Here is an 18633-nt window from a genome sequence, read left to right on the forward strand (position 1 = left end):
AACGGAAGATAGATCGCAGTCTGAAGTTCACTCATTGCGAAGATGATGCGAGACTGAAGTACGTACGCTCTTTGAGGAGAGGACAGTAAGCACAACCGCTCTCGTTGACGGCGGAGAGAAGACATCCGCGGCACTTACAGAAAATGGTTCCTTTTTTAAATTTAAAATCAGTTCTTTATCAAATCGAACAAAAGATAATTCAGAAAATATTGAATTAATTTATTACGATGCCGAACACATAAGTATTTGAATACACAAGCTTTGAAATTTCTAGATTATCAAAAAGTAAGTAAAAATGTTTACAAATTTCAACGGCTAAAACAGGAATCAAGAATGATTAAATAAAAGTATTAAAAAATGTTTCTTACATAAACATACTCGAAAATGAAATTCTTCGAACTAAAGTATCAAAAGATTTAAATAATTTCTCAGCATTTTTAAAATAATATATTGACTAGATTTTTAATACGATTTTAAGAAAACTTTGTGTTTCATTCTATCATTAATTTTCACTTTTAGTCACTTTCTTTGTCATGAGGTTGTTAAAAATTGAGCACCGCCTTTATTTACATTATATTCCTTTTTAATGTGTGCAGAAGAAACATCTATGAAAGTTGATTTATTTTTAATATTTTTTCAACTTTCATTAGCTACTGGCTCTTTTTTTGTGAAACTCTCAATAAATATTAATTCATGGAATACAAATACTGCACATAATTCAGATAAAATGCAAAAATTAATTATTATAGATTCCATTAGAAAAGTAATTTAGAATGTTTACAGATATCATCTTATAACAAGTTTATGTCTTGTAAATTCGCTATGTATTTTCTAGAATTTTATGCTCGTCATCCATTTAATCTAGATACTTTAGAGAATACTCTAGTAGTAAGTCAAATATTCTGTAGAAGAATTCTTTCTGAAGTTTGAGGCTGCAAAATTCTTTAATCGATCTCCGAATAATTATATAAACTATTGAAAATTTCTATATATATAGTTAAATTTGAGATATGTACGTATCTTAGGTGAAACATTTGGCACCTGTTAGAATGTTCCTTATGCTATAACGTCAAAAAAAGTCTGCCACATTAATGCTGCTACCGAAGAAAAAAAAAGGAGCAAATACATAAAGATTGTAATAAAAGTATTTATGTAAGACTCCACCTAGGTATTGCTAAAATTTAAGTTAAAAAATCTTTTAAAATCCAATGAAAAATATCAGATCCCTCAGTTCTAATTTTATGAGCTATAATTGAAAATTATCTTGGTTATTTTTAGAGACATTATTTAGATTTAAAAATAATTTGAATCAAATCATTAAATTGATAGACTTATTCAAACTTCTGCAAAAGATTTCTTAAGGCTGTTAAATTAAATTTTATCGTCACTTCCACTATTCCCGCTTACATTTATTATTTAATAGTAAAAATGTATGGGAACTACTAAATAAATGTCTATAAAATTTATCATAACTACTATATAAATGTCAATAAAATTTATCATAACTACAAAATAAATGTCGATAAAATTTAATTGGAGATTAATTAATTTAGATCAAGAAAATATCCCTCAATTAAATCAAGAATAATATATTAATTTTCTCTTTCACGACATAGAAATTGCAAATTATGACATAATATTAGATTATTTAAAATCAAGAAATGTAGTTTTTAAGATATTCCAATGCAATGTTCTCCTTACTCTATTTCAAGATTTTGTGTTCAAAGTTCGTTCTTTTTTAAAGAAATATCCAAAAATAAAAATAAATGAAATACTGAAGAAGCTTTTGCTTGAAATCTAATTAGAAATATATAAAAATAAAAAATAAAAAAATAAAAACTCTGTCTGATTGTGATAATATTCTCTGCCTGCTGGACTTCTAAGGATGATTTAACGTAGTTTTAAAAAACAATTTCAAATATAATATTATTGTTGTCACTTTTATTCAAAGAAATAAATGCAAAAAAAGAGCCAGTCATTCACAAAATGAAAAAAAAGGAATTATAAGAATATAAATGCTGAAATTCAAAAAAGTTTTCAGTTTGATATTCTATTAAATTATTGTTATTTGATTTCTTCTTTTTGAATCAGATGTTTTGTTGTTAATTTGCGAGGCTTATAACGCAACAAAAACGTTTTTCTTTAAAATATCAGTACTATTCAGTAACCGTAGAAAAGAGTTGCTTAGATTCAATAACAATTTATTTAAAGAGATTTAACAGTAAAAATGTATGTTATTCTGAAATTTTCATGAAACATATATTATAAAGGATTCTCTAATGATTCAAAAGTATCCTGCTTATTTCTCGAATCATAATATTTTTCTTATTATATTTTTATAATCATTTGAAAGTGGGGCATTTATGATAAAAGATTATATTTATATTTTAACCTCATATCTTTTTGTGTTTCATTTCAAATAAATTTCGTTTCCCATGTCTCATTTCTCCATCACTCCATGCTTTTGTTTTTTTTACTTCACCAGGGGTTTCCTTAATTAAAAGGAGAGTGGCATGAATGTTAGTTTATTACACCTAGCAGATGCTAATGAGAAGCTGGAGAGCACACCTTTATTTCTTATTAATAAAATTTGAAATCGGAATTTATCTTAATACTATACTAAAATATGAAATTATAGCTTTTAAAAGTTTCTTTCAAAGACAAATAGTTTCTTTATTTTCATATTGATTGAATTATACATATTAGTTATCATTAATAGATGCGACCGTCTATAAGGGCTACTATTCTATTCAGGATATTTCACATAAACTAACGAAAGCTGTTGTAGAAAATATCATACTCGTTGGCATAATGCTTAAACACTACAAAAAAACGTTTGAAGTACATTTTAATTACCAATATATAGTAACGTTAAAAGTTTAGAACTTTATGAATTAAAAAATTTCAATAAAAACATTCTTTGTTTGCCTTTAATAATATTCCTTATGTGAATATTTCATTCGAACGTTAACATGACTCGAATGCCGGCATCTTGATAACGTAGCATAAATCATCCATATGAGAAAACACGCCCATCCAGGTGAATTCTTACTCATCAAAAGTAGGTCCTTGTGATTTATTGATTGTCATCGCATATACAGGAATAATGGGAAGCTAGATATTCTTGAGTAAGAATGGAAGATGAACAGCAGATAGAAACAAAATCAATGGACATTCGAGAAAGTAGTTTTTGGTAACAAAACTGTATCCTCTTTATTGAATTCCAAAAGAATCTATTTAGCAATTATATTCTTCCTAAATATCATAATGGGAAGATGGGTCCCATTGCAAAGTCAGTTTCAGGAATTTAAATTCCTAAGCAGCATTACGATAACTCTTCCTTTCAGTTCAAGTCCATATAATGGCATTCCTGAAAGTGTTTGCTTGCACAAAGATTCTGATTGATAATCTGTTACATCTTCATAATTGATTGAATGCGAGCTGTAAGTTAGTGAGCGAAATGTGTCGATACTTTGCTGGTTCATTCCAAGGGTCGTTTGTTGGAACTGAAATAACGTTCTTTGTTATTGTTCCACATCCATCTCAATCAAATTGTCGTTATAAACGCAATGAATTAAATTTTCTTTTATCATTCTGTTGCTGATCTCAACAAAATTATAAAACAGAGTTTCTATCTCTGAAAGGCTTTCAAGTTCATACATTCAGCCTTTCGTTTGCTGATTTTTGTCTTTATCTCGCATATTCTCTGTTTGAATGAAGAGGGTAAAACTGAGCCATCAAAAATAGATTTTATAAATCTTTCAATATCATTTATGCGAGTTCATCTTCAGATTTCTGTAAGTGCTTGTCGGAAATCTCCAATAATCACTATAACTTTCCACCGAAAATCATATCGTTCCTCATTATTTCTTTCAGAGGAATCTCCAGCAGTGAAGGCAATCAATTGTGAGAATAGAGATTTTGTGAGTGATGATGAGCTTCATTTCAAATAAATGCTTCACTTCTGTTGATGCTGGTCTCGTCAATGATACAAAAGTTTCCAAAACAGGAATTGAAGGGTTGTTTCACTTTTCAGAAGAGTTGCTGCAAGGCCAGCTATCACAAACGCACAACAAACGATTTCTTTTAACGCCTGCGGCTATTGCTCTTTTTGTAAATAGCTCCAATAATTTCCTCTTAAGGCATGAAGCTGAGATGTGTTAAAAGATGCAATTCTTCTTTTTGTATTTTCATGTTTTTAAGTAAATCGGGCTTCATATGTATCTCCTGTTGAAATAAAGAGAAGAAAAGAGAAACATTATAGTTTATCATGCTTCGCCGTTAATAGCCTATTCTTTTGCGTATGGCTGTATACGAAATTCTAAAGCATCTGAATCCTGAATTTATCCCACATAAGTACTAATTAATTGGAATGCTAATTGGAAAGCAGAAGCATAGAATAGATGCTAACGTTCTTATTTTTCCCCTTCTCATCTTCTGCTCTGATTTTCATTACCTACAAAACAAATTCTATATAAAGTCTCTTGGCTTTGTCACACTCTCAATCGTGCAATTCTCTCTCTTTGGTTCCTTGCTGAGGGAATACTCCTGAACAATCGATTTAAAACATGTCTCTAAAATCTTGTTGAAATAAGTAGTAATCTTCTAATAACAAAAAAAAAAATAATTGCGAAACACAATTCTTTTTTTCAAAAAGAATCTAAAAGAAGATATAAGAAAATACTTGAAACTGACTCACAAAATGATAATATAATAAATAAATATAAATATAGAAAATTTAAATTGTAGACTTTTGTTGCAATCCATCATAAAAATGTAAATATAATGTGTAGTTTGCAAAATTATGATTAATTTTTTTTCATGAATAAAATTTCCATTGTAGTATTGTAAGCGTTTTGGAAACAACAATAATTCATTCGATTTAAAAACCTATATTTATGGAACAATTTATTACATATGCCCATGGAAGCAGTCCGTTGCAAAAAAATCGTCCTATAATCATTTCTAATAAATCTTAAAAGGAATGGTCATGACTAAGACAGTAATTCAGTATATTTAAAAACATTTTGACAATGCAAGCTCTGACAAGATGTAAAACTAATTAAAAGATATTCTGCAGTGCAATAATGAGACTTTCTCATAAATTTTATAGAAAAAATCATGAGTAAGACATTTTAAGTTAATTTATTTTAAAAGATTTGGACATGATAAAAATAAATCAGAGCTTTCTAAACTTTTGAATGAACGTCAACTGTGTCAATAAAATTATTTTATGAAAGGTAAGTTAGAAACGTATTTTAAGAAAGGACAAAGCAAACATCACATGTTATACACAAGATGCACACAACATCACTCACTAACTATATTATATATACTTTACAACAAACTATACAAAAATGCATTATCAGAATACAGCCACTTTCTTCATGAAAATATTCCATATAACGTTTTCCTCTCTAAAAGGCAGTTCACGACTTAGGAAAGAGTAAGAGATAAATTAGAATGAACTAACGATGAAATTATTTATATATATATATATAATTATTTTTAAGATGTGGATAAATGTCCACAAATTAAAAAAAATACTTTACTATTATAATTTTGTTTCCTTTATTGTGAATTTTCAAAATTTATGAATCGAGATGTTGCATTTATTATGCTTGTATGTATATTTTATATTTGGTTATACAACTGATTTAATAATTGCAGATAGAGTTAAGTATTAATTAAATGAAAGCCTTATTAAAACAGAGTGAAATTTTCATGGTTAAATAGATAAAATTAATTTTGTAACAAGAAAAAAATATTAAGACTTTATTAAAATTATACTTTAGGAATGCATTATGTTATTGCTAAACATGTGCATCTATAATGATGTGGCGATATGCAAGATTATCATTGAATCAAACTTTTTATTTATTAATAAATTAAAAACAAACACTATACTTTTAAGCAGAATCAAAGGAAAAATGAAAGTAGCAATTCAGACTGTTACTAATAATATTATTCACTTTTGAAGCTAAAATTAAGAGCGTATTTATACATTCAAATATAAAAATATCTAAAAATTACTTTTTGAAGAAATGACTGAATAGCTGTACTTACTCTTGAGTTTTTGGTTGACTTGAAATCTCACGAAGAAGCCTATGAGTTCATTCTGCTTTCAATTTTTCATTTTCGGGAAATTTAAAAATGGACACTTATAATTTCCATTGCAGTTGAAAATTGATCTGTGGAAAGGCATTATTTAAAAAAAGTATCTATTTATGAAAAACATAAATGCGATATCTGTTTAATATGCAGTTTTCTGAAAGAAATACAGAAGATGAGAAGCTACCGATAATGATCTACGCACCTGCTAGCTTGCAGTCAGTCAGCAACTACTCGTCAGACTGCTTCCGATGACTCATCCATTGGCGTTTCAGTTAGAGCTGTGGCTTGTACTTTAGGAGGTGTTGGTCGAATACGATCTGTTTATCAAATGTTTAAACTCTCTATTGAAAAGTTTCATATAGTTTCTTAAGCGTAACCTGAAATTTCTGACTAAAAATATTTTAATATCTTATTTATAGTAGATTTTTTTTTATTTCTATATATATTATTTTAGGCATACAATATGTATTTAGGATTTGATTGGTTATGTTATATATATAATGTGTACATGAGAGATAGTGAGCATTTTCATAATTTTGAACTATATTAAAGTGTCAGTGAAACGATCGTTTGATGGCTCAGTTAATAGACACCAAACCAGAATTTCGGATGCTATTTTCCAATAAGGGTGCTGATCAATTGGTATATTTTTAACTCTGCTCTTTATTGCAAATTTCGTTGGACAATAACATTAGAAATTAAAATGTAGTGAGGAAAATTCTGGATTTATTAAATGTATGGGGTTATTTTTTAATTTCTAAAAAATTGATTACAGTACATACCCTCCAAAATGCTCTCTTTCAATCCTTAGCAGTTAATTATTTATTACTTTTGATCCTTTCTGCTTTAATTAGAAAAAAAAATATTATTCTGAATCCCAAATTCTGATTTTTCCGTTTAGGATGTATATTACTTCACGGCTACTATTTAAAAAATATTTCCTTCAGGATTACTGAAAGAAATATATTATCACATTATATCTGAAATTGACACTTGAATTTACTTCAAATAATTTCAGTACGTGAAAAGCGTTTTCATGCTTATAGACATTCAAAACTTCCTATCATGGGGAAGGAATGAAGTGGGTGACTATTCATCATAAGGAAATCCTTGATGTTCCTTGATGGCACTTTAAAGGGCACACATTCTTCAATAGTTTCAATTCCTGTCTAATGCTGTGACAGAGTCATTGCATTGCTGGAAGCGGTGAAAGGAGTCACACAGTTGTTACACAGGGTAGTTTATACGAAAAAAATCACTGAATAAATTTACTCTACCTAAATTCATTATTCCATAAAAAAATGAATTTTTTTAAAAAAAATTAGTATTATATTTACTAAGTTTCCAATTATATAAAGTTTGTCAAATTTACATTGTGCAACTTCAAAACCTTATAATTATTTTTTATTCCCTCTTCTATTCTTCTAGATACACAACGGGACTGCCGCAGACGCAGCTGACTACAGTGGTTTCGCTCATATCTCACTGGCTGTGCTACGCAAACAGCGCCGTCAATCCAATCATTTACAACTTTATGAATGGTCAGATCGCACTCTGCTTCTTCTGTTACTTATATTTCTCTTAGTAATATGTATTAAATATAAATAATATGATAAATACTCATTCAAATGTCTGAAAATTAAAGTCTGTTTTAGGAAATCTACTTTTGAAAAAGGAACTTTTGTATTCAGAATATGAAATGTTTTAAAGAAAAACATTCCTGAGCCTATGATTTGTTTTTTTCATTTCATATTTCATAAATCCATGATGCTTGTATGCGGATTTTAAAAAATCAACGGACTTCTTGCAAGGAGGAAAAACAAGGCACTGCAGCAAAGTGAGGAATTCAAATCCATTGAGATGATCAAATTGTTCCAAGTTATCTTCGTCGCCGAGATAATGTTCGTATTTCACACAATGATTCCTCGCAATGATTTTAATGATTCGTGAACTCCCGTACGACAATTTTGCGTCAGTAAACCCCAGACAATCCTAAAAGGTCATCATGGTTTCACGCTAGGGAGTAATGGGCATGGAAGTAGCATCTTTTAACCTCATTGTTACAGAAACGAAAGTAATGCCGTTCAAATTGCTGCAAAAAACAACGAACTCTAAACAGTGCATTGTATTGAATGCTCGAGAATCTAAGATTCAAAATGTAATCACTAAACATATAAGAAATGGGATATTCTCTGAATACAATCAGAACAAGCCCTAAAATAAAATGAGGTGACATAAATTTTCGTAAAGTACCTTTTAAGTCGTATTGACCTACGTTTCCAAGAAAGAGCAGAATGATCACACAGTAAAAATTGGATTAAAGTTTTTATTATTATTATTAATAATATCTCTGTCAAAGAAAGCATAAAACGCGCGTATCCAAAGGTCTTCCAGAATCTATAACAGAATTTTGGCTTGCTTAAATGCTCCTCTGTATCCCGGTACTTATTCTAATCTCGCACTTCCAACAATCCTTGATTTCAGAATATACAGTTGGGGGATTTTCCCTTTATATGGCACAGTGACCTTGGTACGATGTAGAACATAGATTAATATTCATACAGTGAAAAAATAACTTCATCAACTTAGATGCAAATAAATCTCCATCCGTTAAAACATTTTTATCCTACCTGCAAATAAAGAGTTTTATAACGAAAGCTAAGATTTCAAGTAAATCTTTATGAAAATCTCAGGAATATAAATGAATTATTCTTTAGCTTTATTCTTCGTTAGCAATTAGCTTTACTGTATTGATGTGTCATAATATAATAAGACTGAGGAACACAACAGTAGATAGTAAAATTAGAAAATAGTACTCATTTGGACTACGAGCCAGCAATCGATGGTCCAAGGAAAAGTCTAAAGCAAAAATTATTCTTATTGCATGCAGAGAAAGATAAAAGTAAACAGAAGTTAGCATTAAAGGTAAAAAGTAAATTATTTATAAAGTTTGATTTAGAAGTTACTGTCTATGTCTTCTCTATATATTAAGCGAAAGGTTGTGGCAAATCCTCCAAAGAATGAGAATCTGAAAGACTATTACTGAAATAATCTGCCTCGCAGATATACTTTTAAATCTTAAACAACTTTAGAGCAAAGCTCTATGCTTACCCATCCGATAATGCCATGAGCTCATTCGGTTTTTATTGTTTCCTAATCTCTTCTTTGCACAGTAAACCATCCACGCGATAGAAATTTTCAATCAGTTCGTTGAGGCGGGAAATTCACCCATTTCTCAAAAGTGTCTGAGTTGCTCTGCTTGTTCCGCAACACACAGCCCGACAGACTTCCTTTTTTTTTAACCATTTTTTTTTTTCCTTTAATAGATTCCATCTGGAGTCTTCAATTTGTCAGTGAAACGGGAGTAAATTATTTTTCTTTCTCCGACGCAATCTTTCGTCGAAAATGTTCACTTTTTCAACTTTTCATCATTTTCCCACTTCAATACATCTTGCTCTGAAAATACAAAATGAATCTTGGTCAGGAAGGATAGTCATTTCAGAAGTTAAGCCGTATTAAAAAAAATGTGTTTTTTTTATTCAACGTATGTGTGTAATTATTTCGACTGAAATATGCTAGATATGCTAGGCAAGTATTTTTTGAATTATAATGCTTCCTTAAAAGGAATTTGAACTTTGCCATTCTGAAATAATAATAACTAAGAGCTTTTTAAAATTAGAGTCAGAAAAAAATATGTTCAGAATTTATTCACCTTATAATAATAGTAAACGAAATAAAAAAGAACTCTGTTTCTATTTACAGGTTACTATCAAAGAGCGTAATACGTAAGTTGAAATTCTATGTCTAGTTTTGAAGACATTTGAATTTATAAGCAATAACGAATAAATTTTTCTATGAGCAAAAAAAATGAATGATGCTACTCGGTTGTCCTTTCTTCTTATTTAAAGAATATTACACCGTTCGTTTAAACTTTATAATTTATTAATTTAAGAAAAATATATCAATATTTTTTCTATGTTGCGAATACTTGTGTTTTATTTGCTTTTATGATTTATGTTTTAAATGTAACTCATCTTGTTAAAAACTGTATTTATTAAAACCTCATTGAAAATTATGTCACTCTATCTAAATAAAATACCATCTATAATGAAATTAAAAATTTTAAAGCATATGAGTTTTTTTTTAGATAGAGTAACGTAATTTATATTTGCATTTATCAAATAAATCTAAGCAAATATTATTAATAATGATGAAAATACAAAGAGCCTTTTAATGTTCCATTCCGTTCAAATACTCGTATATGCATCTTATCAGTCATTCACCTTCCATTTCATCTTTCCCATTCTAACTCTAATACGCTGAGAAGCAGAAACTTAACGTCTATGTTGGGCTATCTTTCCGACTTAAAGAAATTTGTCCCAACAAAGCAAAGACGGAGCAATAATCAAAAGTGTCACTCGAGAGTTTGTTGTAGTGAACCCCCTTCCTCTGCGGGCAACCTATTCCGTAGCTCAAATTCAATCACTATCTCGAATGTTACTCAAAGTAATGTCGTAGAATTGATTTCGAAATTATAAGACAGAATGTTTAGGATGGTCACACTGCAGACGATAAGAGAATCCAAACGAGTGTTAATCGAGAACTTTGTTCATATTTTCTGCAAAGAAACTGCGTAAGGAACGAACGCGGGTGTAGTAGATAGATAATCAAAGTTCAATCATTTTCTGTTGAGTGTTCACTCAATTATAAATACCGCTTTCTTATGAAATTTTAGAAATTGCTTTTTTTTAATTTAGTTTGAAATAGAAAAATAAGATTAATATCTTGAATATTTTTAGAATTCCTGCCCATTTGTAAGATTTTACACTTAATTAAATTAGTAAAAAAATATCACTAAACGTTTTTTACTATCAGAAACAATTTACTTTTCACGTTTTTTTTTACTGTTTGTTAGCCTGTAATTAAAATGCATCATAATAAAAAGGCAATAAAGTTTAAAACAAGTTCTCAGAAACACCAACTTCCGAAGAATGTTTCAAAATTTATTTTTAAAGAATCAAATTAACTAGCTGTCTGAAATTGATTATTAAGATATAAATTTCTTTTTTGGGGTAATGAAAGGTCAATAATCAATCTGACCTTCATTCTCGATTTCCTAATCGTTTTCTATTAGCAATTATTTGAAAATTTGCTGCGAAACTAATTAAGAATCCTGAAGAATTCTTTATAAAATAATAATTAGAATTAATTATTTTCTCTAAATATTAACTTCGCTTCTAAACCTATGCGCCATTTTCAAAATCTTTCAAAGCGGAATCTGATTTCCTCTTTCCCAAATGTCTTTAACATGTTCGAAGCGTGAATTACATTCGAAGGATCGCGTATCAAGCGCCGTCTCTATGGTTATTGGAATGAAATGGCAATCAATTCCAATTATTCTCGCTTAAATCTTGTTTTACTCGAAGCATCTTGTTAAATGCTTGAAAGCACTTTATTTCACGTGAAGAACTGCTGGGAGTTTTTCCCCCTTAAGTCGTTATTTACCGATTATCGATCGTCCATCCCTCATATTCTTAGAAGAATTTACTTCCTGATGTTTGCTCATTTGAGATAATTTTAGCAAGTACTTTTGTTTCCTTTTCATTTATTTATTTCCTCAGAAAATACTATTTACTTCAGAATTCCGTAAATGTCAGTATGTAGAAAAGTAAGTAAAATGGAAGTTTCCGGGTATCGTCGCTGATAGATTATTTTTTCCAATTTAATTAAATGAAGATTCATTTCATTCCAATTCTGATTGTATTCGCAGTTTGGAATAAGCTAAAGTTTATACCAAGATTTTATCTGATTATCGTGCTGAAGAAATTATGTGCGACACCAGAAAAATTCAAAAGTTTCTTTAAATATTGAAGAATAAGAAATTCGGCCAAACCATAGGGAATATGCGAATTCTTTTTAGATATAATACTAAAAGCATCATTTTTACCCTTAGGATGTGAAATACATTTTGATAGAATTTTGAATCATGTCTCAAATTAAGCTTTTCAAGGAAAATTTTTATTTTATTTTAAAGAAATAATCAAAATGATTAATGATTATTATAAATCATTTAATCAATCATGCATCATTTAATCTTGCAAAGCTTCCTTACTTACAAGCGTCAAAGGGTTAGGTATCTACTAAAAACATTCAGACCCTTGAATTTTATTTTTGAAGATATCGGTAGTTGCTAGATGCCTTATTGGATGTTTGCAAACCAAAAGAATCTCATTTCCAAAGCAAATCTTTCAAATATTATTGATTTTAAATAAGAATTTTGCTGTAACTCAAATTATTAAAAAAAGTATTGCAAGTTTTATGATATTTTTCTTTATGAAAATACTACAGTATGGTATTGTTTTTAATTATATACAATTTTCAAGTATTGATCAACACTTATTTATATAGTTATACGTCATATGCACTGTATTGAAAAAGAGTTATTACGTAAATTTCTAGAAAAAAAAATTTAATGAAAGGGAGGAAAGTGAATATTTCCTATTAAATATTTAATGAAACCATATATTTTCTCTTTACTTGAAGCAGTGCAACTATTGTGTGATTCACCGTCTCTTAATTATTGCCTAATGATACTGCAATCGTACGTCAGTGTTACTGATAGCGATATCTAGCATTTTATTGCACGTTCTTTCTCTAGATGATAGTATTGATGGTGACGGAAGGCGGAGAGCTCAAATTTGAGCCTCATCTGAAATTGCAGATAGTTCAATTCAAAATAGCTCCCATGTTACTTCCAAATAAGATGTTGGGATGAATAAGCAACATCTTCCTGTAGGGTGCTCGAAAATGTGTGCGGTGCATTTGAAATAAACATCAATAAAATGAATACAAATCAAATACATATTTAATTTTTGAAAGCTGGAAGTGGATTTTATAGCCTAAGAGATGTCTTGAATTATTACAACTTTTTTATATAAATGAAAAATCAGAGAAATCATTTATCACTTTAGAAAGTTGAGTTTAATGCTAAAATAATGTTAACCCTTTGTATTCCAAAACGCAATTTGATGCATAATTATTCTCTGCTTATAACAACTAACTTTAATGCCCCGGGAATAAGAAATGAAGGTTTTACTGAAAAATTATAGCAATTACTAACATCTGTGTAGGTAATGGTCATTTAAAAATATCGATATCAAGAAACGTCAAGATGATGTATCATCTAGAATGTCGCCTAAGAAGCATTTCTGGTCAATGCACAGATTCTTATTACGTACATGCATATATGCGATTCGTTCATCATAAACTGATTATTCTATGAAAATTAAATACATTCCATTTCAAAATGAAACTCACAAATATGCTTTTCAAAAGAATTCTAAATTCCTACCAGTAAAATTAATAAAATTTGTATTTTATATATTAAAGGACGGGTAACAGAAGTTCAACCTTCGATTTAGAAAAATTAGATATTTAGCGTCAGTTTTTGATGAAGTACTGCAATTAAGCATTTAAACATTTGAGAACTTTGCCTGCAGTTTTGTGAATATTATATTTAAAAAAAACACATACAAGTTAGCCTGTTTGCAGTGAGAATGAGTTCTCATTATGAATTCCTTCAGATGGAGAGCCGTTGGCAGGCTTGAAGTTGGCCGATATCAAGCGGAGATGGCTCGATGGTTGCAGGTGGTACCGAAAATGATATCCAGGTTATGGAATCGATTCTAAACAAGTGGTACTCTCATCAGGAAGGCTGGACAAGGCCACCACAGAGCAACGACACCTGCACATTACCGCTACTTGGCATTAAGCCCACGATGACACAGGCTGACTTCTTGGAGATGTTAAATGTTATCTTGTGACATCTCACAACGGCTCCTCATCTTGCTCATGGTATTGATACTACATATGGGGAAAAATTTTAAGTAAAAAATATATAAACATCTGGCAGAAAGGGCCCTTTGCACCTGCCTTCCAATCATGTGTGCCTCTTTGACTGCATCCAACAGGAAAGCCTGGTTGTTGTGGAACCGAACACTGGTCTAGGAAACAACAAAATTAGGGCTGTGTTCTTTTCAGTGATGAGTTGAGATTCACCACTCTAGCCAAATCTTCATTGGGAGAGAATGGGAAGCTTGCTACCATCCCTTACACGTAAAAGAAATCGACAGATTTGGTGTCAAATGAATCTTTGTTGGGGACAGGGGGGGGGGGGCATAATATTGAGAAGTGTGCACCACTTAACGTCTTCGATGCTTATACTATCTCCGAAAATTGCAGTAGATATATATTGAAGTCTATGTGAGGTTATTCTGGGGTACTATGGCCCCTGACTATATATTTATTGATGATAATCCAGGTCAAACAGAGCTCATAATGTAATGTTGGTGATTTTCTTGAAAAGGAGGATATTCTCAGTATGGATTGAGCGTCGAGGTCTCTGGAACTTAATCCTATTGAACATGTATGGGATGGTCTAAGAACCGTCATTACATAGCTTAACCCTGTCCCGAGATCCTCCAAAAGTTAAAAGTCACTCTTTGCAAGAATGAGCTTTTTTGCTACAAATTTTTGTGGACAGCCTCATAAACAATATGAGAACTTATTGTGAGACTAATACTTTATCTCTGGAAAACATTGATTTAACATTTTTTTATCTATCTTGTTTCTTAATTCACAATTAAAGGTTTTTCATATTGTTATATTGTTTTATTTTTTCTCCCATTATTATATACTTCTATGCCAAATTTCCAAATTTCCAGTTTTTATTTTTGTTTCCAGCTTTTTGTTTTCCCACAGCTTTTATGTTTGTGACCTTAATTTTGGACATGAGTGTATTTACATATAAGACACTTTATTATTTTACTAATCTTGTATCATTTATTCATTCAAATTTTCAGTGGAACTTAATTATGTGAATTGACCTTCATTTATTTCTTTTGCCTTCCATAGGTAAGTTCCGGCGTGAATTTCGCAAGTCCTTCTGCTACCTGTGCACGACGGAAGTTGAAACACCTACACCAACAGCCATGACTCAGACTCTGAAAGGAGTCTAAAGCAAATCCAGAATATGTCTCTTTTTGAAAAATTGATATCTCATAGAAAGGATGTTTTAAGCTTTTCAGAGGATCTTAAGACTGGTCAACTTGAATTGATGAATCTGAAATCTGTGCAACCAACAAAAGAGACTTTTCCTAGAAGCACTCACTATGAGAGGTGCATGCTTACCAGAACTTATGATTCAAAAGAAAGTCGCTTTATTCTGCGAAAGTTTACAGTCGAGTGTCTGGAAACGTGATGAGAAAATTTTACAGCACGTTATTAACTTTGATTATTTTTTTTGTGTATTGAGCATTTATAAGGCCTGTTCTTTCAGGGCACATTCGATTTATTTTTTTTTCATCGAAATGAAGACAATTCAAGTATAGATGCTTTAAAAAAATAGAACACTACTAGAGTTTTAATCATATAATACAATTTCTTTTTTACTAAATGACCACCGCCTACCTAAGAAATATTTTAATAGATGCAACTTAGAAAGTAACCTCCGTTATTGAAAGGATCTCCTCATATTGTTATTAAAAAATGGTATGAATCAAGAAATGATGGATCCACTGTAAATAAAATCATAGAAAAATATTAAGTAGTTTTGCGGATCAGTTGTGTAGTAATGCCTTTCAAAGATGCATTTTTGATGTGTTTGACTTCGAAATATTCATCAAGTCTTTCACTATTCTTATTTTATCTTCCGATGTAATAATTGTTAACAATTTCAATCACTAACAATGATGAGAGTATCAGCTACGGCATGGAATATGATTAATTTATATGAACTGCCTCTAGAATACTCTAACGATAAGAAAATAGTTGTTTCAAACTACATTCATGTCCATAAATTAAGGATAATACAAGTTCAGGAAAAGAAAGAGTCAGAATCAAAACAAATGTGACTTATATGTAAAGCCTATTTATTAAACAAAAGGTAAAGAGTAAAAAAGATGCTATATGTTTTATAGTATTAATAAAAAGTGCGATTTTTTGCTCCCTGGATCAAATTACAAAAACCCTATATACAAAAACCAATATTACATGGTTGGTATGATGGATAATAAATAGCATGTCTCCCATAAGATGCAATACAGTCCGTACAACGCCTAGACAGGCTACAAAATTATCGATCTTATTCTGGGGAATATTACACCACTCATCAAGGAATACTCTCCGAAGTTCCGGTATACATGTAGGAGATGGTTGACGGGCTTCAACTCGTCGCCCAGCATGTCCCACACAGGCTCTACTGGATTCAAGTCCGGTGAAAATGCTGGCCAGTACATACGGGTGATATCCTCCGATCGAAGGCATTCGTTTACGATGTTTGCACGGTGAGGACGGGTTTTGTCATCCATAAACACAAATTCTGCGCCTATGGCGCCAAAACAAACTTATATGTTGTTTCAGAATGACGTCCCAATAGATTTGGCCCGTCATGCTTCCAATTTGAACATGCAGGCCAGTTCAGGAACCCAGAACAATTCCTCCCCAAACGAGCAATCCTGCACCACCGTAACGGTGTCGTTCAGTGATGTTCTTTTAATGGTACGGGTACCTGGCGCTCTCCATATGAAAGTCCGGCGAGAACCAGACTGCAAGCTAAACTTGGACTCGTAGGTAAACATTACAAGAGCCCACTGTTACGGTACCCATAATACATGCTCACTACTCCAGGCTAACCTCAGGCGACAGTGAGTTGCAGTAAGTGGTACACATCTGGCAGGCCAAAGAGCATATAGACCAATCTACCCTGAGCGTCTGTACACGGTCTGCCTTGAAACTGTAATACCAGTGACTGAAGAGAGCTGACGAGACAGGTCTAATGCAGTGTTCCGTCTATTTCTTTTGGCAGTAATTGCCAAATACCGGTCCTCATTCGGCGTTGTAATTCGTGGATGACTTTTGCTGTAACGTCTACTCACATTGCCATAATCTTGGAATCGTTTCTAAAGCCTAGAGATGATACTCTGGGCGATTCCAAATTCTTCGGATACTTCCAGTTGGGTACTCCCATATTCTAGACGGCCGATAATTCTACCACTTAAAACTGATCCAAATGTGTCCTTTGTTTCAAAAATATGCGGTTATTGCACTGAAAGGGTTATGAAGCGCTTGCGAACAATTTTACTTCTTTGCCTGTATTCCTTATACATCACTCTCTTACACTCTTGTCATTGTGACGCTCTATAGGTGTCATCTGGTGGTTTCCTGCAATTTGCATATGATTTTAGAAGATGTGTGTAGTCATTTCACGGGTGATATTTGTATTTTATAGTTTGATTTCCGCGTGACTCTGAATTATCCTTAATTTATTGACAGGAGTGTGTTTTAGATGTAGTAGGTACCATTATTAATTTTTGTCATTGCTTTGAAATACTGTTCATAAGAAACTTTACATACCAAAGTATATTTTAAAAACAAACCAAAAAGGGATAAAATAATTTTTACCCTCAACGATAAGATATGAAAATTTTTTCGCCCTTTTCGGGTCTAGCCCATATGAATTGATGTACAAAGATGATTCGAAATTACACGAATTTGCGTTTTGGTTTCTGTATATATTTCTTTTTAATAACATGTGCTTGTTATTACTCATTTTCAATGCATTCTAATGGCCAGCAGTGGTTTTTAAACTTTTTCCTCTCATCAGCACCTATAGTAAACAGCACATATCACGCTTAAACGCTTCATAAAATCAAATGTGAATCATAATGATATTATGTTTTTGAATTTGTAACTTGCATATTGCTGCACAAACATCATGAAATCTATTTATATATAAAAAAAGAAGAATACGTTACCTGAAACACAGCATGAATTCAACGGAAAAAATGCATGCTTACGACTTGTAGTGATTCATGCTATATTGCATGTTTATTGCTTGTAGTGATTCTATATTGCTATATTGCTTGTAGTGATTCTATATTGCTATATTGCTTGTAGTGATTCTATATTGCTATATTGCTTGTAGTGAGTCATGCTATATTTATACGTACAGTTTGGAGTCCCCTGTAAAATAGCTACGCAGAAAAGAAGAACGATTATTATGAGTCAAATTGTACTCATTCCCTTATGTTCAGTCACATACAAAACAAAGGGAGTTCGTGCTTAACCATCAAGGAAACGGAATCGTGCATCATCTAAAAACGTTTCAGAATAAAATATTTGGAATACATAACTAGACAGTATTTGATAAAACATATTGTTTTTTGAATCACTTGTTTCTGTTCAATGCGTACACTGACATCTGTGTCCATGTGAATGATTTTTTTTAAATATCTTTGCAATACTTATTCATAATATTATAAATGTTAATCGTTTAAAGCAGTGCAATTAATGTACCACCCTGTCAGTGGACACAGCTATCCAAATATCGCAATCACTTGGTAAACGTTGCTGTGCATGTCATGTACTGCTAATTGCATTATAGGTATCAGAATTTCACATCTCTTTCTTAAAGCAGCCACATTATGCAAAATTTAATTGTTTTCTCCTCATATACTCAAA

The 18633-nt window shown here is 31.1% G+C and overlaps 1 protein-coding gene across 1 annotated transcript in view; it reads left to right on the forward strand.

Moving 5' to 3' along the window:
* LOC129981960 (orexin receptor type 2-like) overlaps window positions 1-18633 on the forward strand; it is a 114727-nt gene extending 96094 nt beyond the window's left edge. Inside the window, exons 4-5 of the mRNA XM_056093034.1 lie at window positions 7543-7655; window positions 15028-18633. Coding sequence (XP_055949009.1) covers window positions 7543-7655; window positions 15028-15131 — 217 coding nt within the window. The 3' untranslated portion in view covers window positions 15132-18633. The remainder of the gene's footprint in view (window positions 1-7542; window positions 7656-15027) is intronic.

The sequence above is a fragment of the Argiope bruennichi genome, chromosome 8 (genome assembly GCF_947563725.1).
Source record: "Argiope bruennichi chromosome 8, qqArgBrue1.1, whole genome shotgun sequence".
In the NCBI taxonomy this organism is placed as follows: domain Eukaryota; kingdom Metazoa; phylum Arthropoda; class Arachnida; order Araneae; family Araneidae; genus Argiope; species Argiope bruennichi.